At 53.6% G+C, this 22,217-nt stretch overlaps 2 protein-coding genes across 3 annotated transcripts; one reads left to right on the plus strand and one right to left on the minus strand.

Moving 5' to 3' along the window:
* Positions 1–451: 451 nt before the first annotated feature.
* Positions 452–9,043, plus strand: CD72 (CD72 molecule). The gene is made up of 8 exons (XM_055125303.1): positions 452–597; positions 684–785; positions 1,137–1,220; positions 1,659–1,748; positions 2,052–2,396; positions 5,462–5,601; positions 6,251–6,348; positions 8,553–9,043. The coding sequence occupies exons 1-8, from the start codon at positions 519–521 to the stop codon at positions 8,707–8,709; spliced, it is 1,095 nt and encodes a 364-aa protein (XP_054981278.1). The 5' UTR covers positions 452–518; the 3' UTR covers positions 8,710–9,043.
* Positions 9,044–9,188: 145 nt separating this feature from the next.
* Positions 9,189–13,503, minus strand: TESK1 (testis associated actin remodelling kinase 1). Of its 2 annotated transcripts, XM_004600220.2 has the most exons (10): positions 13,035–13,503; positions 12,782–12,903; positions 12,620–12,668; positions 12,000–12,146; positions 11,639–11,721; positions 11,387–11,477; positions 11,105–11,188; positions 10,871–10,960; positions 10,624–10,738; positions 9,189–10,325 (listed from the first exon to the last, which is right to left on the minus strand). In XM_004600220.2, exons 1-10 carry the CDS (start codon positions 13,251–13,253, stop codon positions 9,439–9,441), a joined length of 1,887 nt encoding a protein of 628 aa, XP_004600277.2. In that variant the 5' UTR covers positions 13,254–13,503; the 3' UTR covers positions 9,189–9,438. The 2 variants fall into 2 exon arrangements, with proteins under 2 accessions (XP_004600277.2, XP_054977947.1); XM_055121972.1 differs by lacking the exons at positions 11,639–11,721; positions 12,620–12,668; positions 12,782–12,903; positions 13,035–13,503 and having other exon boundaries at positions 12,000–12,139.
* Positions 13,504–22,217: the final 8,714 nt, after the last annotated feature.

Raw genomic sequence — 22,217 nt, forward strand, 5'->3', positions numbered from 1 at the left:
CACAAAGCTCAGACAGCTGACCGAGGGTGGATGCTCAGGAGGACAGTGCTGGGAGGGGGTGTGCGGGGAACAAAGGGAGGGTACAGGCAGGAGCAGCCAGGCCACAGCAGAGTCTCAGGGACCACCCCCTTCCTAGTTGTGCTGTTTCTTCTCCCCTGATTTTCTTTTTTTGCTTTTTGGGTCACACCCAGCGATGCACAGGGGTTACTCCTGGCTCTTCACTCAGGAATTACTCCTGGCGGTGCTCAGGGGACCATATGGGATGCTGGGATTCGAACCCAGGTCAGCCGCGTGCAAGGCCAATGCCCTACCCGCTGTGCTATCGCTCCAGCCCCTCCCCTGATTTCTGAGGGGCTCCGCCTCCTCTTCCTCTTTTGTGACTGGAAGTCACAGGGTAAGCTGAGCTCCACTGACAAGTGACGAGTGACGAGTGACAAGAGAGAGTATCAGAGGGAGAAGCAAGGGGCACTCCCAGTCCCCAGAGCCTGGGGTGCAGGTGGGTACGAGCGTGTCTGGCCATGGCCGAGTCCATCACCTACGCGGACCTGCGGTTTGTCAAGGCCCCCCTAAAGAATGCTGTTTGCCAACTGGACCAGGGTAAGGGGGCACCTGGGGGGCTCATCCTCTTCCTCCCGCGGTTCCTCTGTGTCCCCTTTCCACAGCCTCCCCACCTTTCCCAGCAGATGTGGATGAGGACGGGGACCTCACCTATGAGAATGTACAGGTGTGCCCAGCCCCGGGGGCCCTCGCCAGCCTGGCTTCCTCAGGACCAGGGGACAAAGCAGGTAAAGGGGCACTTAGACACGACCTGGAGTCCCCATACCCCCGGGAAAGGAAGGGGAGTCTGGGAAAGAGGAGGGGAGGGGTTGTGTCCCCTCAGAGTAGGGGAGGTATGAAGCGGTGGGGGGGGGGCGTCAGTGGGGGCAGTGAGGAGGGGACTAGTACCAGAGGGTGGGGGACCTTAAGGAGCAGCTGAGGGGGGTTCTGAGGGTGGGGAGTGTGTGTGTGTGTATGTGTGTGTGTGGTTTGACGAGGTCCCTCCAAGAAGGACGGAGCAGGACCCAAGCCTGGGAGATAGGTGTGGCCAATGGCAGGGTGGGGACCTGGGCATTTCCCAGGGTTCCTTGTCTTCATAGGTCCCTGCACAGGGCTGGGCTCTGAGCAGCAACCCTCTTCCTGGCCTTCAGCGACACCCCTAGCCACTGGGCGGGTCCTATGTGGTGAGTTTGGCAGCCCAGGCCAATTTGGTCCATGTGTGTGTGTGTGTGTGTGTGTGTGTGTGTGTGTGTGTGTGTGTGTGTGTGTGTGTGTGTGTGTGTGTGTTGGGGGGCAGCCTCAGCCCTGCTTTTGAGATTGCCCCAGCTCTACTCCTGTCATCCATCTATGCCCCAACCTGAACACCTAGACCCTGATCCCTGCCCTCTGTTTACTAAGGGACCTCCCTGGACCCCCACCTCCACCCTCTGTGTCTAAGTATTCGCTCCCCATCATCAGGAAGCTCACCAGCGACACCCCCTACCCCATCCACCATGGACTCCCTGCCCCCCAGGGCCTTTGCTGGGTGTGGGTACACTTTCCCATGACCCCACCCCACGCCCCCTCGGTGCACGGATTTTGCCAGGGTTCACGATCTCACGCGCCTCGTCCTCCTCTCCCAGGCCGAGCCATCTGCACGAAGTACGTCCTTCTGGGCCTGCTCCTCGGCTGCCTGCTCCTGGGGGTGGCCGCCATCGGCCTGGGGGTGCGCTGTGAGTATGGGGGTGCCTGTGTTTCCCACTCACCCCCACAATTTTCCACCCCTCCTCCCTGATGCCTCCTGCCCTGGCTGCTACACCTCGAATCTTGACTGTCCCCAGACAGGTCTCTTTAACTTTGGGGTTTGGGTGCTGGGGTCTCACTGGGCCTGCCCCTGTGGGTGGTGGACTCCAGGTTTGTTGCAGGTCATCTCCTCCCCCCTCCCTCCAGCTCCTCCTTCTGCCCGCAGTCAGCAAGGTTGCAAGAAGCACAAGGCAGAAAGCCACCCCCCAAAATATATCTTTGTGGCCAAACAGATCTGCAGGTGTCTCAGCAGCTCCAGCGGGCGCACAGGAATCTGGAATCCACCAACAGCAGCCTGGGGCAGCGGCTCCACCAGGCAGAGGCAAAGCTGAAGCAGCAGGCGGAGGAGCTGCAGGGGGCCAGGCTGGAGCTGACCCAGAGAGAGGAGTCCCTACACAAAGTGCAGCAGGTCGGTCAGGACACCCAAAGGCAGCTGGACAACTGCCGCAGGGAGCAGGACGAGACAAAGAACACCTTGCGGAGTGAGCAGGAACAAAGGAGTAACTTGGAGCAGAGGCTGAAAAGCATGGAAAGCATGAGGGACAAGCTGAGGCAATTCTTCACTTGTAACAGCCCAGGTATGGGCCAGGAACCACAGTGGGAGGAGAGGGGGCCTCTGTGAGGGGTGGGTCTTAGTGGTGGGGTGGGTCTCTGTACCCATCTTCCTCTCGTTTATCTGTCTGTGTACCTGCCCATCTGCCATCTATCACCTCTCTATCCACGGATAATCTACTCCTCACTGACCAATCTCCATCTACCAACCTCTTCACCAACTACCTACTACCCATCTATTGCTGATCATCTATCTCGCATCTGTCTTCCAACCCCTCATCTATCCGTTAATCCCTCATCTGTCTATCCATGAATCCCTTGTCTATCTGTCCATCATTATCTCACTTACTCACCCAGCCACCAATTATGTATCAATCCCTCATCTATCACCAATCACTCATCTGTCTCCTTAGCCATCTATTACCTATCATTTCTCTATCATTTCTCTGGGGCTTTGGGGATGGTCAGGAAAGGGATGGTGAGCCATAAGGAGGCTGACACCTCTTTATGCAGCAAGTAGGGGGACTCACTGGGCTCTAAAGCTGATCCTCCTGTGGAGGGGGCTAGCCCTCACACTGGCCAAAGCAGCCAACTCACCTGACTTGACCTCAGTGCCAAGGCTTCAGGAACCGCCTGAATTTGGATGTGATGTTGGTTGCTTGCACATTTTCTTGAGGGCCTATAGCATTTCTTCTCACCACATCTGAGGTCTCCCAAATGTTAGGCAATACTGATTGGCAGAGAGCAGTCAGTCTGTGGGTGGGTGGGCAAGGTGACCAGTGCTGTCCAGGGTGGATGGCACCCACAATGAGGGGGTGGAGTACGGGTGGGTTGGTGGGTTGCTCATCCATTTTTTTTTCTAATCTGCAGATCAGGGGATTAAAGCCATGCGAGGTAAGTGCTCGGCACTGACCTACCCCCAAGCTCCTGGCCCTCCATCCTGAAAGCAGGAGCCCAGCCAGTTTGGGATGGAGACGACAGGCCAAGGGAGAGGCAGTGTCACAGCGATGAGTGTGGAGGCAGGGTTCCCAGCTCAAGGGGGCTGGAAGGCTCCTGCAGGGGTGATTTAGGGTTGAAAAGGCTTCTGGGGGCATCTGGATTTTCCCCCAGACTGAAGACAGTGAAGCTATATGCAGCACCTCGAACCCCATTTCTCAAATCTTACTTTCACACCCAGTCCCAGCCTTGCTGCCACCATCCCCGCAGCTGCACCCACAGTCCTGACTCCTTCCACTGAAGGTCCCTTCCAGACTCCATTTGGACATCCCCTCTCCACCCTCCTTCACCCTCAGCAAGACTCTCCCCGCCCCCGCCCCCCCAAAATAAACTTCTGGCTTTCCATTCTATCTGCCTCCCCCTGTCCTTTTTCTGGACTCTGGGCTCTGTCACAACCATTCACGATTCTGTTGTCTTTCTGGTGCTTGTCACTGCTGTATCTTCTTGGGATAGACCAAGTGCCCCTACCCTGCATCCAGGACTGGCACACGGTGTGGTCATTGCATTTAGTGCTGATCTACCAACCTCAGCTGGCCCTTGTCACTGTGGGCAACTGTCTGGGGTTCACTTGCTCTCAGAGAAGTGCTTTATCCTACCACGTTTCTCCTCACGCTCAGCAGCTGTCCAGTCAGAGTGGAATCCCCCGGGTTCCCACCACCAAGTCTCTAGCCATTCGCACCTTTGCCCACCTCCTTCACTTCCACTGATAACCTCAACAGCTAGCTGATGTTTTTCAGGATATTTTCCATTGACATTCTCTCCCATTCCCAATCCACTCCTCAAAATGCTGCCAGGCTTATCTTCAGAAAACAAAAAGTTGATCATGAATTATCAGCCTGACTGGATGATACCATCCCTGTTAATTGCATCAAAGGTTATGGAAGGCTCACAGCACTGTGTCTGGGTGCTGACACAGCTCCTGGGTGTAAAACTCTCCATCGACTCTCTCTTGCTCTGGTCTGAATATATTAAATCCTTGACATAGCTGAAGGGTCCTTGCAACTTTTCATGGTGCTGAATGCCCTGGTCCTCTTCCATCAGGTCATTTCAATGTCTTTTTAATTCTTTAAACTCCCATCAATTTATTTATTTATTTTGCTTTTTGGGTCACACCTGGCAATACTCAGGGGTTATTCCTGGCTCTGCACTCAGGAATCACTCCTGTTGGTGCTCAGGGGACCATATGGGATGCTGGGAATTGAGCCTGGGTCGGCCACGTGCAAGGCAAACACCCTACCCGCTGTGCTATCGCTACAGCCCCCTCCCATCAGTTAATTGCTCTGCCTTCTAACTCAAGAGGGTAGCTTTGCTCAACATCTATGGGAGATGTAGAGCAAAGAGAAGGTGCACTAGAAAAGTTATTGTTGAGGGACAGAAGTAGGACAGATGGGCGACAACTACAAGGCACGTGAATCTGGAGAACAGGCTGGGGTGTGGGTTTCTATTTCCCATGGAGAGTCAGGAAAAAAGAGCAGGGATGAGACAAATTGTGAGGTGGGGAGGAGAGAAGTGAAGAGAATTCACAAGCATCTTGACAAAGTAGGTAAAATGGGGACCAAGGCTATCTATCCTTGGGGAGAGGAGAGGGCCCCCAGCAGCTTGCAGGAGGTGAGAACATTTTGAATGTTCAGGGGAAGTGTTTACAGGGTAAGTAAAGAAGTAAGAAGCCTGATGAGTAAGAAGCCTGATGACCCTAATGTGGGCCCAGGTGAGGCCAGCTAGAAGGTGGGGTGGCTGCAGTGAAGAAGCTGGGCACAGGGCCGGCAGCCTGACAAAGCAGCCTTGAAGATTAAGGAGTCATGTTGAATGGAAAAGGCTCTTAGAATACACAGGATGGAGTCTGGGGAGTAGGCTAGTGGTAACTGAGTGTGTGAGGCCCTGGGTTCAACCCCTGGCACCAAAGCAAACCAGAATACCAGGAATGGCATTTCCAGGGGAGGTAAAGGGAAGATTGCAAAGATCAAAGACAGCCATGGGTGAGGGCGTGGGGAAAGGGCCCAGGGAGGTGTCAATGCCTGAGTGCAGAGACTCACTCCCACCCCGTGCTGGGGTTCCTCTGCACTCCCTGAGGCTTCACTCTCTTTCTGCTTTTTAGACTTCTGCTGTCCTGTTGGATGGACACTGAAAAGAGGGACTTGCTTTCACATTTCACCTACAAGGAAAACTTGGCAAGAGAGCCAAGAGTATTGTAATTCTCTGTCATCTGACATGATCGCCACTGAAAGTTATTCACTAGTAAGCACACCCTAATGCCCAGTTTCAGCAGGCACTGTCGGTGAGGTGATGTGGCATCCAGTTGAGTGGCAGCACACACGTGGCACACAGGCCATGGCCTGCATTTCCCACAAACAGTGCTCCCTCCAGGCAGCCCTTAACTGATTAGACTTGGCATGAGCTGACTTACACCTTGAATCTGTCTCATCTCAGCTGTCAACTTGCTGAGGTGCTTTACAGGTTCTCTTTCCCACTCTCCCAACTGGAGGATCCTGTACCGGGGGGCAGGTCTCAGGGACTGGTTTCTGGGGATCAGAGCAGCCCACAGAATGACCCCATCATCCAAAGCCATCAGAATCCCTGACACAGTGGGGAGGGAAGTGGAAGGCGGGCTGCATCTGCAGGGGCTGTGGGACAGGTCCCTGGGAGTGGATGCGCTCAAGCTGGTACTGTCCCTTAGTAAAGCCGGCAGGTTTCCAGGTGTCAGTTTTCCATTAGCCTTACTTCCCTCTTCCCTACCCCATGCTGTTTTTGGTTTAGGGGTCACACACAAATGTGTTTGGGGGCCCAGACCTAGGGTTTCCATATGTAATGCATGTGCTCTAGACCTCTGAACCACCCCCCTGACTTTCCATTCTGATCATTTTCCACCTCTGCTCTCTGCCATCAGGATAAAATTAAAAATGCCTTCTATTCATTGTTTGATGAGCTTCCCTGGTCTGGTCCTTACTGGATCCACTACAGACCCCCTGATGAAAGAGAACATTGGTAAGTTTAAGAATTCTGGCCATTTCCAACCCCATAATTCCTTCAAAACATGTATAGTATTGGGCCGGATAGTACAGCGAGAAGGGGTTTGTGACTGACCTAGGTTCAATCCCTACCATTCCCTAATGTCCCTAAAGTTCTGCCAGAAGTAATTCCTGAGTGCAGAGTCAGGAGTAACCTGAGCATTGCGGGGAGTGCCCAAAAGAGCCCCCCCGCAAAAGAAAAAAAAGTATAGTATTTCCGTGTTCTCATCCAAATCTCCACAAATTAGCATTGTAATTGCTTGTTCCTATATTTGATGAATAACTCTAAGGCAGTCCTGTCATCTTATCCCCATCTCTAGCAGATTGTGGCAAATATTTTTACTAGGTTGGGACTTTTGCCATCTTTCTCTCAGTGGGAGCTGAGGATTTTGCTAGAACCTCACAACTGATAAATGCTAGTATTCTAAATTGTTTTTTTGTTGGATATCATTGGTTTGTCCTTTCTCCCTTGCCACAGAGTTTGGGTTTATCTGGTAATAATCTCTAAACAATTCTAGACTACATTGGTATGTCCTGCTCCCCTTGCCACTAGGAGCTTAGGTATATCAGTCACGCCCATCAAAGTGCTCCCGAGTCACTCCCATTCCTTTGTTTATCTGTAACCACTTCTACCAGTTTATCTGCTCTTCCTCTAATCAAACTCTCTTAATTTGTAAGGTCAGACCTTGCCAGGACAGTGAACTTGTATTGTAAGTTAATATTGTCTTTCTCCTCTCTTATGTCTTTTGAATAGTTTACTTTAAAACAATATCCTTTTTGTGTGGACAAAGAAAGACATTTATTAATATGCTTTGGTAACATGGGATTTAATTGGCTTCAAATATTATTCACTCCCGGGCATCTGCTTTCTGGACTTAAGCCTCAGCTGCCCTTACTCCTAGCACCCCCAAAAGCAGGGTCCCGACAAGGGATGGGACGGACCCAGGGCAAGCGGTGAGTTATGTGCTACCCTGGCATCGAGATGGGCCTGGCCAAAGCGCCTAATGCTTAACTATATGTTAAGAGCTTGGTCATGGACATGTCATGATCCAAAAGCAACAACGAGACTAGGACCCTGCTAGGGCTAGGAAAGACTAATCTGGCCTGAGCACTGTAGTTTGAGATCGAGGTGAGCCCAGGAGAGCAATTTTATAAGCTTAATGCGTCTCTTGCTACGTCCATACAAAATGATTTATAATATGAATACTTATATGTTAGCTGGACAAAGAGAGGAGAAACACACCCATGGGATTCCGCTCTTGGGCGGATGTCCTGCTGAAAGAGATTCTGTCCTAGTGAAAGCATCCCCTAAGGGATAGAACTTTACCCCCTATGGATTGTAACCACACCTATGATAAACCCCAGCTCTGGCCTCATCTGGTTGGATGAGGGGGGATTAAAGGTGGCTCTGAGAGGGGGCTGGGGGCGAGTGCTGGCGAGTTCCAGGGCAGATCCAGAGGAGAAGGAGAATGAAGTAGGATGGGGGAGGAGGAAGCAGGAGGAGAATCAGAGGAGAATGGAGATGAGATTGGAATAAACTGCGATTGAGACCAACCGGCTTGGCTCCGTCCCTTCCCTCGCCTGCGCTCTTCTTTTTCTTTTTGTGTTTTTACACAACTGGCATCCCTGGGTGGGCACGAACCAGCAATCTTTCGGTTAACAGCCCGCACTCTTCTTTTTCTTTTTGTGTTTTTACAGGTTTTTTTTAAACAAATTTTTTAGGGGGGAGGATGTATACCTGGCAATGCTCAGTGCACGGGGTACCATATGGAGTGCTAAGGATTGAACCCACTTAAATGCCCTACCCACTATACTCTGGCCCCTCACTTCTGTTGTTTGGCCAGGCAACCCAACCCAAGTGGCACTTTGTCAGTTGAGGCCTCTTGGGCACTACTGCTGCCCCATGGAAGTGAGGGAGTGATGGATTTTCACTGTAGATTGATCCAGGGGATGCTGAAACAGCTGTTATCACCCATGTTCCCTAACTGGAGCTTCCATCTTGGGAAATCCCTGTCCCAGTGTTAAAGCCTCTTCCAGTGAAAGTCCAGATATGTCCTTGATCATACTGATGTGGCCTTAGGCAGGGAGAATTAGGGCTTGGATCAACTTTATGTAGGATGAGTTGGGAGAAGGGAGGAAGGGGCAGGAGGGAAGTTTATCTTAGTACACTTCACTCTATAGGGATGATCCTGAAAAGAAATGTGCTACGGTGATACAAAGTACTTGGAACCACAAACCACTATATCTAAAACTGTGGAGTAATTGTATGAATCCACTACATTGCATCTGTGAGTTGAAAGCTTTCAGATACCCAGATGTGGAGTACTCTTTGCACTGAGCTGGGTAAGAGGGGGTAGGGAAGAGGAAAAAAATAGGGGGAGGGGGAAAGAGGGAGAGAGAGGGTGGGGGTAAGAGAGAGGGAGGAGGAGGGGGAGAGGGAGGCGGTGGCTGGGGAGACTTGACTAGTTCCTAGGTGTGAGTCCTGTCCTGTCCACAGGCTCCAGGGGCTGGATCAGGAAAGGTGTTTCTGTGCAGGGGGAGGGGGAGGCTAAAGGGAGCCGGGTGACCCGCAGGACCTAATGCTGTTTTGCTCTTCTGCTCAGGCCAACGGAGTCTGAACCCTTCATGGCTAACGTCCTGCCTGGACAGTGCCAACTTGGCCAAGGGCAGATCCGTGCCCCACTTCTCACCAACCTGCTGCAGGTGTGCAGTCCTATTTCCTGGGACTGGGGCGAAGAAGCCTCCAGCAGAGATTCCAGTCTCCCCGAGTAAATGGGGTTGGGGGGCGCACGGGCTGAGTGGATGGGGCGGCCCGGAGCCAGCCAGGCAGCTTTATTGAATTTTTTAAATAATTCGCACGTGTTAGTCTCCTGTGTCAGCAACGCTGTGTCTGGGTCGGTGATCCCGGGAGAGGGACCCCAGGAGCCCGAGAAGCATGACCCATCCCTCGAGTCCATGCTGAGGTCCCCTACTCGGGGAGAAGAGTCGGTGAGCCCAAGGGGGCCGCAACTGTCCAGCACGTGTCCTGTCCTCGGGGGCATCCTGAAGGCCGAAGCGGGAGCCTGTGCTAAGAGCGCGCCCCGGGGAGCTGCAGGCTGGGCGTGGGGGGCTTGGCGTGGTGCCCCCGGTGGCAGAGGAGGCCGCCCGCCTCGCAGTTCAGGTTGCGGTAGCGGGCCACAGCGGGCGTGGGGCGGGGGCACATGGACAGGAAGCCAAAGCTGAAGGGGCCCAGGCAGCAGCCCGGGCAGGGCAGCCCCTCGTCAGCCTCCCGGGGGGCTGCAGGGGGCGGGGAGGGCTCTGTCCGCTCCAGGGCCGCCGCCCGGGGCAAACTGTGCTGGGCGCGGTCCCAGGGCTCCCCGGCCCAGCCTTGTGGGGAGTCCACCACCACGGCGGGGGGGTTATTGTTCAGGGGAGGTCCCGATCTAGGGGACCAGGGCTGGGAGGCCGAGGCACAAGTGCTGATGAAGTTGTCTGTGGCCATGGCCAAGGGCAGCTGCGGGGCTGCTCCTGGGGTGTCCGGCTCAGGGCTGCTGCCCTCACACTCCATCTGCTCCTCGGCCGAGGGGCCAGCCGCAGGGGGACCCAGGCCAGGCAGCGCTGTCTCCATCCTCCGAGGGAGCTCTGGGGAGGCAGGCAGGGAGCGGCAGCGGCGGGCTGGGGTGGCGGGCTGCAGCTGGATGTCTGGAGCGGTCACCAGGGGTGGTGGGGCACAGGGCAGCGGTGAGGGCGACACCAGGGGCGGGGGCGCCACGGGCTTGCTGGGGGTGTCCAGGAGCTTGATCTTGCCGCCCCTGAGATCTTCCCGTAGTGAGAAGGGGTTGACTCGAGTCAGGTTGTCCCCCCAGTTAGGGGGTGATTCTGGCGATGGGGGCAGAAAGAGGTCTGACCGGCTTCGGGAGAGCCGGGGGTCTGGCCTGGGAAGTGTGGCAGAGGGACCCCCTCTTGGAACAGTCCCTGCAGAGAGAAGTTGGGGTGACTGTCCTGGCGCCCGGCAGGGTTTCATTCCCGAGGGGCTTCTTTGGTGGCTGGGGGACGAGCTTAGGAAAGGGCCTCACAGGTGCCCTGGACAGGGGAGCAGGTTCATGGAGCCCTTGACCTCGTCCCCCTTCCGGTTCTAGAGCCAACAAACTATCTTCCTGGGCGCCTCTTTCCCCACCTGCCCGCCCGTCGCTAGTCTTCTCCAGTGAGATGTTCCCAGAGCTCCAGGCAGGAGCGAGGCGGAAGCTTTGCGGGACAAGAGGTGCTCACGTACCTGGGGCATGAGTCAGGGGTGCCTTGCTGAGGCGGTCAGGCTCGGGCAGCTGCTCCAGGATCCACTCGAGGTGTGGGGTGATTTCGCTGAAGGGGGCTCGAGTGCCTGGTTCCATCTGATGGGTGGAGATGGGGCAGTTTCACTCAGTGATTCGCAAGAGGGTCCCTGAGTTTTCCTCCCGGCACCTGGGAGCCAGGGCAGCCTGGTGGGCTGCTGGGGGGAGAGGGGTGTGTATGTGGGGGCTTACACTGCAGCAGTGGATGGCCAGGAGCAGGAAGGGTAGTGGACAGTCTCTGCCCACCAGCGCCCGGAATGCAGACACGTCCAGGCCGAAGTCCTGTGGGGCAGGGAGCGGGGCTCAGCATCAACTTTCTCTGAGTCCCCTCTTGCCCCTGGCAGACCCCGAGCCCCCCCGCCCTCCGCTGTGGTGATGAGGGGCTGGGCCTGAGCAGGCTCCCGCCCACCCCAGAACCCACCTCACCTCAGTGCGGGGCAGGTAGTCAGGGTCAGCAGGCACCCGAGCGATGAGCTCGCAAAGGACGATCCCGAAGGCAAAGACGTCAGCCTGGGTGTGGGAGACCCCATCAGGCCCCATCAGAGGGGGCGGGAATCCTGTGTTTTCAGCGTTGGCAGGGTGCCCCTAAGGGGCAACTGGGATCTTGGGGAGTGTCTGGTAAGGAAGCTGAGGAGTGTGGAGTGGGGCTTGTGGGAGTATCTCGGGGCCTCTGGAGGGCCTTGGGGGCCTGAAGGGCAGGTGTCTTACCTTCTCATCATACAGCTCACCCCGCAGCACCTCGGGGGCCATCCAGTATGGGGAGCCCACCACAGCCAGCGGCTCCTTCCTCGCGCCTTCCCTGGGGCAAGGGACAAGCATCCCCCTCAGACTCCCCACAAACAAAGGGGACACGGCGAGCCCCTTCCCCATTCCAAGGGCAGTGTCTGGAGGGGGGTGAGGCTGTACTTAGTGAGGGTTCCCGGGGAGATTTGGGGGGAAGGAGAAGTGTGTTCACCTCACCTGTACACAGGAATCTTTTCAGCCAGCCCGAAGTCGCCCACCACAGCCGTGAGGCCCTGGTCTTCCCGCCGGATCAGACAGTTCTGCCGTACACAAACCCCCCACACCCATCACCTCCTGCTCCCTGAGCTCCTGGTACAGCCCCCAAGTTCCCGCCACGTCAGAACATCCCCCTTCTCCAGTGCCCTCTAATCTTGCAACATCACCCATCACAGCTAACACAACATGACACTCAGTACCTAAGGGCAACCCTTGACCCCAGCCACCCCATTCTCCAAAGCCTGGTGACCCCAACACCCTTGATCTGGACATCCTGGGGACAGGCACACCCCCACACGCGAGGCCCCCCTCCCCCACCTACCTTGGAGGTGAGGTCCCGGTGGAAGACACCTTTGGCATGCAGATACCGCAGGCCTCGGGCAATGTCCAGTGCCAGGCGGAGCCTGACAGGCCAGGACAGGGGTTCCGGGGAGCTGAGCAGCTGTTCCAGGGTGCCCCCATTCATGTACTGAGTAGGGGGAAAGGATAAGGAGTGTCAGGCTTTGGGCAGTACTCTGCGACTCCCCTGCATGAGCCAGGAGACACTCCTGGGGACCCCAACTACTCGAAGGGAGTGTTTGCCCTAGGGCCCCATTCTTCCAGGATGGCCCCTCTAGGCTCCACTGTGTCAGCCTAAAGGAAATCGCTCCCTTTCATACCAGCCGGCCGTGTGGGCCGTGGCTGCAGCTCTGAACAGCACAGAGAACATTTTCACGCCCGCAGAAAGTTCCTCTGGGCAGCACCCTTCCCCAGGACTGGGGGATGGGGCCGCTGAGGCTTTTCTTGATGGTTTGCCTAAGGGAGAGATCTGGGAAGCCCCCACGTCTCATTCCTTTGTAGGTGCACTTGGCCACAACCTGTGCTGATAGAGGAGTGTGTGTGTGTGTGTGTGTGTGTGTGTGTGTGTAGGGGGCGGGTCCCCTTTTCCTGGTCCATGCTCACCTCTGTGAGAGCGTGCAGCTGGCCCTGGTGCACACAGACCCCCATGAACCTGGAAGATGGGGAGAGAGTTGGCTGGAAGCGCCCCAGGCCTGCCACACTCCCCGCTCCTCCCGCGGCATCTCGCCCCTCTCTCTCCCAGGTAAGCCGGCGGGGACCAATCACCTTAGGATGTTGGGGTGCCGGAGCCGGTTCATCAGCTGCACCTCCCGGAGCGTGTTGCCCCGGTTACTGGGGAGCCTGTTCATTTTCAGCACCATGACTTGGCCAGACTGTCGGTGCCGAACCTGGGAGGCAGCAGGGACCAAGCCGGTAGCCGAGGGGGGAGAGGATGGGGGGGTGGAGCCGAGCCCCCAGAGTTGCAGCCTCGCGTCTCCGACTTGGTCCCGCCCCTCTGCCCTCTCGGCGGGGCCCTTACCTTGTAGACCTCGGAGAAGAAGCCGGCCCCGATCTTCTCGGCGCAGTGGAAATCGTCCACGCGCGCCAGGCTGGACACGGCGCTGCGGAGGGCACGGTAGGAGGAGGGGCGGCCCCGGCCCGGGCCTCCGCCCGCGCCCCCCGGCCCCGGGGGCCCCTCCCCCGGCGCCTCCCCGGGCCCGGGCCCAGGGCCCCGCCGCGGGGGCCGCTCTCCGGCCATGGCCGGGCCCCCAGCCCGGGCCCGCCTCACATGGCAGGGTCCCCGGGGCCCGGGCAGGCCGCGCTTGCCATGGGCGAGGGCGCAGCTCCGACCCCGGGCGCCGGGGCTCCCGCTCCCGCCCAGAGAATGGAAGAGCAGCCGGAGCGCCCGGGCCCGCCCCCGCCGGCCGAGCCCGGGGGTCGCCGCCGCGCTGGGCGCTGCGCAGGGCCGCGTCGAGGCCTGGGCCGGGCCTGGCGGAGGCGCTCCCGGGCTCTCCGCGGGCGGAGGCGGGCGGCGGGCGGGCGGCGGCGGCGGCGGCTGCGGCGGCGGCTCGGCTCCGCCGCTGGCGCTCGGGCTCGGCGGCCTGCCGGGGGCGGGGCCGAGCGCGCAGCCGCTTAACTCCTTCGCGCCCGCACCCGGCCCGCGACCACGCCCCCTCCGGGAGGCGGGCGGGGGGGTATGCCGAGACGCCCGGGCGACCGGACCTCCTCCTGGGGGCGGGAGGGGGGCGTCCGGCTCGCCTAACCGGAGACAACGAGAGCGGATAGGGAGTCTTGGCTGTTCTGGTGTGTGTGTGTACGTATGTGGGAGGGGGGAGTGACTTTCTCCTCCGCCACCTTCAGGCCACCAGGTGGAGAAACCGGCTTAGGAAGCAACTCCGAACCCTGGCGCTCCATGCACCAGCAGGACAAAGTGCACCCCTTAATCGCAGCTACCGTCGGAGGCAGCCCCCCAACCTGCCCACTTTCCCGGCCTCCGCCCGGGTGTGCCTTCCAAAGCCACCTCACTCCATCCCGCCTCCCTGCAAGGCCGGGCCAGGGGTGTGGGGGAACCACCTGGCCGGGGCTTCCCTCGAGCACCACCTCCACCTGCAGGGCGGCCCCGCCCCCACCTCGCGAGACCCCGCCCCGGCCCCGCCCCCCTCCCGGGGGACCCTCTCCTTAGGTGCGAGCCCTCCTGCTCCAGTGTGGCCCGTTTGACGCTGCCAGCAAACCGCGGTGCATGCCAGAATCCCGCAGGGCGACCCCTTCCCCACTACGCAGAAATACCCCACTCCCCACCCCACCTCTTAGTGTGACCCCATCAGTCACTGTGACCCTGCCTCTCGTATCACTCCTCCCCCAGATGTGACCCAACCCTCTGCAGTGAAACTCCCCTCTTTGCATGTTCCTCCCGCCCCCACCACACTTAGAAATTCCATCTGCCCCCTCCCAGCCTGGAGGAGGAGCTGCGACGGCCTCTTTAAGACGGCGCGGGGACCCGAGCACGTAAGAACAGTCTCGGGATCCTCTGCGCTCGCCGTACCCGGCGCTTCCGGTTTTCCGTTGGGTCCTCCCCCTTCTACCGTGCTCGGCGAAGTAGCCAATCAGCTTGGTGGCTTCGCGAGACGGCCCGGCGGACGGCCCCGGGGCAAACGGTTGTGGGTGTGGGTGGGCCCGGCGGCGCCACCTAGCGGCGGAATGAGGAAGGGCGGCGGGCATTGAGGCTGCGGGCTTCTGGAGCAGAAGTGGCGAGGCGGCGTCGCTCATTTATCTCCAGCAATTCTCGGTGTATTGTTAACCGATGACTCATCGATATAAAAGTCCAAAGTACTATTTCTGTGATATGCTGAAAGGAAATAGAAGCACAGTCAGCATCCGTGCGTGGGTGACCGCCTCCTAACTGCCCCGTTGTAAAATTGTCCAGGACTGATGAGAAATAAATAAAGGTGCTTTTAAGTTAAAGGCCTCTAGCTTTCATTTCTTGCAGATTCCAGGAACCGAACCCTGGGCCTCACACGAATAAGACGTGTACTAAGGCTGCCTCTGAACCACACCCCTGCCCAGCTGCCTTCAATGATTGCTCATGCTATTGACCATGGTATTAGGTGCAGCGGAAGTCAAACCCCATCTTCGCCCACTTTGTAAGGAAAGATTTTGCAGAAGCTGGGACAGACAAATTGAGAGGATGAGTCCTCCCAGGACCCGTGGCGACAGGGCAAGAACAGCGCCCGGGCCATGTGCATCATATTCTTTTCTTTCTTTCTTTCTTTCTTTTTTTTTTTTTTTGCTTTTTGGGTCACACCCGGCGATGCACAGGGGTTACTCCTGGCTCTGCACTCAGGAATTACTCCTGGCGGTGCTCAGGGGACCATATGGGATGCTGGGATTCGAACCCGGGTCAGCCGCGTGCAAGGCAAATGCCCTACCGGCTGTGCTATCACTCCAGCCCCGTGCATCATATTCTTCGGAGGCAAATTGGAAGACATCGCAGCAAAGTACTGTCCGTCATTCATCACTTAAATGAATGTTGATGTCTTTTTAAAATTTTGTGAGTTTTCTTTCTACACTTGTATGATATCTAGGTACCCTTGGAATTTATGCTTTATTTTTTGGGTGAATAGCATGATAGATAATTTAATCAATCCATGTCTAATGTTCTATCCAGGTTTGAGAATTGCTAGTAATGAATAGTTGGTGGTAGTAATGCCTAGCTGAGGAGCCAGGTTCCTACTTTGGAACGATCACGGTGGTGATTGTATGGAGATAGATTAGAAAGGAGGAAGCCTCAGGAGAGAATGAGGGACAGAGCAAGGATGGGATAAAAAGATGGGATAACTGGGGGGATTATAATACAGAGAAGGAGAGGTGGAAACATTCAACCACCGTGGGAAAACTTGCTGGTGTGGGTTTGTATCCAGTAACTCCCTGGACAGAAAGAGTCAGGATAGGTGGAGAGAGGGCTGGAGGCATTCCCAGAGGTGCTGCTGCCAGTGGTGGTGATGGTGGTGGGGAACCAGGGCTGCACCCCCTGTGCTGGGTGGGGGTGGGGTGGGGGTGGGAGCATGCACCCAAGGATCAAAGCCAAAGTCTTGCAGGTGCGAGTGTGTGTTCTACTATTGAGCCACATTCTCAGCCCTCAGTCAGGGTAACTTTCAGGAAACTTAGATGTCTGGGTAGCTTCCAGGGAAAGAACCCAGGAAAGGTGGGTGGGAGAAGGTAGGTTGTAAAAAACTAAAGCACGTCGAAGGGCGTGTGCACTCGCAGGCTCTCCGGGTGGCTCTTTCTCACCGCTCGTGTTCAGTCCTCTGGAACCGCTGTGTGTGGCTGTTGGTCAAGGGCAGGCGACAGAAGGAAGAAGGTCAAACTGGTTGCTCGATCAGTTTATTTCATTCTTTCTCTCTGCTTCTCTCCCGGTTCTGGATCTCTCTCTGGATCTGTGGGTCTGGCCCCCCAACCCACTCTTACAGCCTAGTTAAATCCCCCCAGCCTGAGGGGTTTGGGGCATACACATAGGTGTGATCACAATCAATAGGGTAAGGTTCCTTTCCCTCAAGGGATGCTTCTCCTAGGACTGATTCAGCAGGAGGATCCACCCAAGGGCAGAGTCCCATGAGTGTGTTTCTCCTCTCCTCATCCAGCAAACATATAAGCATTGATAATATTAATCATTTTTTATGGACACAATAAGAAAGTATTAAAGTTTATAGAATTGCTCTTCTGGGGCCATCTCGATCTCAGACTACAGTGCTCAGGCCAGATTAGTCTTTCCTGTCCCTAGCAGGGTCCTAGTCTCATCATTACTTTTGGATCATGACAGCATTTGTCTATGATCAAGCTCTTAACTTATAGTTAAGAATTAGGGGGGCTGGAGTGATAGCACAGCGGGTAGGGCGTTTGCCTTGCACGTGGCCGACACGGGTTCAAATCCCAGCATCCCATATGGTCCCCTGAGCACCGCCAGGGGTGATTCCTGAGTGCATGAGCCAGGAGTGACACCTGTGCATTGCTGGGTGTGACCCAAAAAGCAAAAAAAAAAGAATTAGGTACTTTGGGGCCGGAGCGATAGCACAGCGGGTAGGGCGTTTGCCTTGCACGCGGCCGACCTGGGTTCGATCCCCGGCATCCCATATGGTCCCCCAAGCACCACCAGGAGTAATTCCTGAGTGAAAAGCCAGGAGTAACCCCTGTGCATTGCTGGGTGTGACCCAAAAAGCAAAAAAAAAAAGGAATTTGGCACTTTGGCCAGGCCCATCTCAATGCCAGGGTAGCACATAACTCACCGCTTGCCCTGGATCTGTCCCATCCCTCGTTGGGACCCTGCTTTTGGGGTGCTAGGAACTGAGGGCAACAGGCTTAAGTGGAGAAAGTAGATGCTCGGGGATGAATAATATTCGAAGCCAATTAAGTCCCAAGTTACAAAAGCATAATATTGTCTTCTTGTGTCTATACAAAAAGGACATTGCTTTAAAGTAAGTTATTCAAAAGGCATAAGGAGAGGAGAAAGGCAATATTAACTTATAATACAAATTCAGTGTCCTACAAAGGTCTGACTTTACAAATTAACAGAGTCAGATTAGGGGGAAAGCTGATTAACTGTTTTGGGGAAGAGAGCATAGAGAAGTGGTCACAGATAAACAAAGAAATGGGAGTGACTCAGGAGCACCTTAATGGGTGTGGCCGGGATGAACCTAAGCTTCTTGTGGCAAGTGGGGAAAGGACAAAGCAATGTCATCCTACAGTAGGTGATCAGGTAAACAGAGGAGGATGGTAAAGGATGCTTCAAAGGTGATGCCACCATCCAGGGCAAAGAGGGGCTGTAGGCTGACAGTGGAACCCTGTGGAAGCCAACAAGACAGGGTGGGTAGACAAAGAGAAGTCCACAAGGACAGGGAAGAAACAAACTGACAGATGGGAAAAGTTCTTCATTTTTTTTTTTTTTTCATTTTGGTGATGCTCGGGGTTACTCCTGGCTCTGCACTCAGGAATTACTCCTGGTTGTGCTCCGGGGACCATATGGGATGCTGGGGATTGAACTTGGGTCAACCACCATGTGCAAGGCAAATGCCCTACCCACTGTGCTATCACTCCAGCCCCATAAAAATTCTTGAGAGCCTGGTGCCTTGGAATTTAAGGACTTTAAGAGAAGTAGGGTAAGAGGGGTAATGAACAGCACTGAATAGCACAGAGGGGCCTGTTAAGATTGTTTTTTTTTTTTTTTTTGCTTTTTGGGTCATACCCAGCGATGCATAGGGGTCACTCCTGGCTCTGCACTCAGGAATTACCCCTGGTGGTGCTCAGGGGACTATATGGGATGCTGGGACTCGAACCCGGGTCGGCTGCATGCAAGGCAAACGCCCTACCCGCTGTGCTATCGCTCCAGCCCCTATGATGTATTTTAAGTGTTCCTTATATCTGAAGAGATCCTTTGGTTTTCATTTTTTTTAATTTTTAAAATTTTTTTGCTTTTTGGGTCACACCCAGCGATGCTCAGGGGTTACTCCTGGCTCTGCACTCAGGAATTGCTTCTGGCAGTGCTTGGGGGACCATATGGGATGCCGGGGATTGAACCCAGGTCGGCTGCGTGCAAGGCAAACGCCCTACCCGCTGTGCTATCGCTCCGGCCCCCTGGTTTTCAATTTTTATGATTCACTTTTTTTTTATGTGGGGTGCACGTGGCCGACCTGGGTTCAATTCCTCTGCCCCTCTCGGAGAGCCCAGCAATCTATCGAGAGTATCTCGCCCCCACAGCAGAGCCTGGCAAGCTACCTGCAGTGTATTCTATATGCCAAAAACAGTAACAACAAGTTTCACAATGGAGACGTTACTGGTGCCCACTCGAGCAAATCGATGAGCAACGGGATGACAGTTATACAGTGATACATGGGTGCTGTCAGCCAACCACCGGGTGACCTGGGACTCTGAGTAGGTGTTTGACCTGGCACAGATCCTCCACAATAGGGTCCTGCTCTGCGAGTTGGAGTGCTCCAGAAGCACGCCATCAACCTCAAGGAGATCAACCTGAGGCTGCAGATGTCCCAGGTGCTGCCCAGAGACACAGGCAGGTGTGTTTTTGTCAGTGTGCAGATCATTACAGCAAGCCAGTCGACCAAAAGCTTACATTCGGTAGACTCAGAACACCTGTAAAGGTAATTAGAGGCTGCCCCAAAAGCCTCCATCCCTCTTGGAGAGCCTGGCAAGCTTACTGAGAATATCCCGCCCGCATGGCAGAGCCTGGCAAGCTACCTGTGGCGTACTTGATATGCCAAGAACAGTAACAACAACGGTCCTAATTCCCCTGATCATGAAAGAGCCCCCAACACGCCATCGGACTACACTAGCAGGTGACAGGGATGAATGGAGATGTTATTAGCGCCCGATCGAGCAAATCAATGAACAATGGGATGACAGTGATACAGTGATACACTGATGATGAAAAATGTCAAGCATGGAAAAATTGAAATAATAAATAGATTAGAGCAATGAATTCTTATTTCTTTTGGGTCAGTAGGACCACAGAGTTGTGGAGACCCATAGGTCAAAGCCTAGACTCTTGCCTCAGTTATACTTAGACACAGTGATTTGGCTGAGGATACTTCATGTATTATTTTATTATTCCAGTGATTTTCCAGTGATCCATTCATGACGTATAATATTTCATATATACCTTGTTCTCTTCTCTACCCATTTTTTTTTTCTTTTTGGGTCACACCCGGCGATGCTCACAGGTTACTCCTGGCTCTGCACTCAAGAATTACTCCTGGCAGTTCTCGGGGGACCATATGGGATACTGGGAATTGAACCTGGGTCAGCTGCATGCAAGGCAAACTCCCTACCTACTATACTATTGCTCCAGCCCCCTCTACCCAATTTTTTTGAGGTCTAAGAGTATTTAATGACCAAAGAATCAACACTCCCATGGTACTTGAATAAAGTAAAAAAACTTGTACTTTTTTTCTGTAAGCAATAATAAGCACACTATTTTATTCTTTGTTTTATTTTATTTTAATGTAGGAATACTGCTGTTTATTCAGCCCTACTCCTAGCCTTCTTCTATGGGAGGCACTTTACTTCTTGCCCTCTCTCTCCTTTTCCTTTTGTGCATTATGGTTTGCAATACAGGTGCCAAGAAGTCATGGTGTTTGTTTAGGGCATTCGGTATTTTTATTGGGATGGTAAGGGTGGAGTAGCTTTTCAATTGGGTGGGCACTTTGAGGTGTGGATGTGACTGCCGAGGCTTCTGGAAGTACAGGGAGGTTGGGGGGAGGTAGTCCATCCTGATCCTAAGAAAGGCTGAGACAGTGGAGGTAGGCAGGGGGTAGGGGAGCGGCCATTTTGTACTGTAGAAGTAAACAACTACTAGAGGCTCCATTTGGGTGGGCCACAGGCCAACCCACCCTCCTCCATTTTACCCTGGTCAGTTCAGCCATGTGTGGTTCTGAGCCTAACTGTGGCTTTTGATCTCTTTTGAGATTTATCTATGGGTCTCTGAAATAAGGCCAATAAATTAGCTTGTGTAGCTGAGCAGGAGATGGTTTGTGGGCATGGCTCCCACACACCTAACTTTTGGTCATTTAATTTCTTGGTAAACTTGGTCCCAAGTTATTGGGGTCTGGTCGAAGGCACAGCAGCAATTTTGGGGTATCAGAAAGCCTGAAGGCACCATCAGGCTGCTGATGCACTTGCACTGCAGGTACAGGTTGGCCTACTGGCGGCATACCCCCTCCTTATTTTATTTTTCTTTAAAAAGTTAAAATGTCTTTAATTTTCTTTGGCAGGTAACCCATATTTGAAGTGAACTTTGCATTTTTAAAATTAAATTCCTTTTATTGAATCACTGTGGGATACACAATTATAAAGCTGTCTGGTTTCAGTCATACAATGTTCCAGCACCCATCCCTCCACCAATGTACATTTCCCACCACCAATGTCCCCAGTTTCCCTCCTATCACCCCCACTCTTGCAATTCCCGCCCTCCACGAAGCCTGCCTCTATGGCAGGCACTTTTCCTCTCTCTCTCATTCTCTCTCTCTGGGCATAATGGTTTGCAATATACTGAGCAGTCATCATGTTTGAAAAATTTCTATTTCATACCACAAAAGACTATTGGTAAAGTGAGAAACAGTAAATAAAGAGAGCAGTAGTTTTTGTGTGTTAGTCTTTGTAGCTTCTTGAACATCTTAAGAAGGGTTAGGGGTGGGGGTGGGAAGGGAATATGGAAAAGAAAATTTGTAAAGTAAAATTCCATTTTACTTGGAAATTTGGTTACAGATGCCTCTATATAGCACATCATCACACATTCCTTCATACTTTAGAGGAAAACATGTAAAGCGTTCACCACAATTTGGCACTTTTTAAAAAATTGCATAAGCTTTTGTTCTTCTATAAGAAATATCTTTCTGGAGTCAAGCCATTGAAATGTCAATATCAATGAATGTTATTTCCATTCATACTGAATGAACATAAAAACTGAAACTGGACATGAAGCACCAAATGTTTTAAGATCTTTTTTCACCAGTCCCATGTTCTTGCCCACCCTAATTGTTTGGTCTATATTTCTGGTGCATCATATTAATAAATATTTCAGTATGGTGTCTTTGAAAGATAGATTATTTTGAAAAGTAAAATCACAGTACCATTGCACACAAAAATTATCATAAAATAATTCCTTAAGATCAACCTCCAAATACTTATTTGTCATATATATATCTACACCTGGGGGTGCTCAGGGCTCTATACTCCTGTCTCTGTACTCAGGGATTACTCTTGGTGCCACTAGGGGACCACAGGTGGGTGCCAGGGATTTAACCCAGTTGATTGTATGCAAAGTAAGTGCCTAACCCCACTGTACTATGTCTCACATACTTCTTTTTGTCTTATGTTTAGTTTCAGAACATGTAGCTCAGCGCACATGTCTCATTAGTATCAGGCCCTGAGTTGAACCCTATCACCCAAATAAATGAATGTTAGGTTTTCTTTTTTTCAGACACAACATAATTTGTTATATTGCTTGTTATAACTAAATGGATAATGGAATAATAAAAAAATACTCCAGTAAGAGAAACTTCTATATCTTATATATATTTTATATATAACGATGTAAAAAATATTTTATCTCATCATAGCATCATTACGTCCTTGTCTGAGGGTTTGCTAAGCTGTTGGTTGCTATCTGAGCCTTCTATGTTGTTTTTATCTATTGAACTTAGTTGGCTTAGTTGGCAGA

Source organism: Sorex araneus, chromosome 1 (assembly GCF_027595985.1).
Source record: "Sorex araneus isolate mSorAra2 chromosome 1, mSorAra2.pri, whole genome shotgun sequence".
NCBI classification, from domain to species: domain Eukaryota; kingdom Metazoa; phylum Chordata; class Mammalia; order Eulipotyphla; family Soricidae; genus Sorex; species Sorex araneus.

Excerpts from the sequence above, each read along its gene's own strand:
- CD72 (XM_055125303.1), top strand. The coding sequence starts at position 519 with ATGGCCGAGTCCATCACCTACGCGGACCTGCGGTTTGTCAAGGCCCCC. Across the intron at positions 786-1,136 it reads AGGACCAGGGGACAAAGCAG|GTCCCTGCACAGGGCTGGGC; the intron begins GTAAAGGGGCAC and ends TTGTCTTCATAG. Across the intron at positions 2,397-5,461 it reads CTTCACTTGTAACAGCCCAG|ACTTCTGCTGTCCTGTTGGA; the intron begins GTATGGGCCAGG and ends TCTGCTTTTTAG.
- TESK1 (XM_004600220.2), bottom strand. The coding sequence starts at position 13,253 with ATGGCCGGAGAGCGGCCCCCGCGGCGGGGCCCTGGGCCCGGGCCCGGG. Across the intron at positions 12,147-12,619 it reads AGCTGCACGCTCTCACAGAG|TACATGAATGGGGGCACCCT; the intron begins GTGAGCATGGAC and ends CCCCCTACTCAG. Across the intron at positions 10,739-10,870 it reads TGGCCATCCACTGCTGCAGT|ATGGAACCAGGCACTCGAGC; the intron begins GTAAGCCCCCAC and ends TCCACCCATCAG.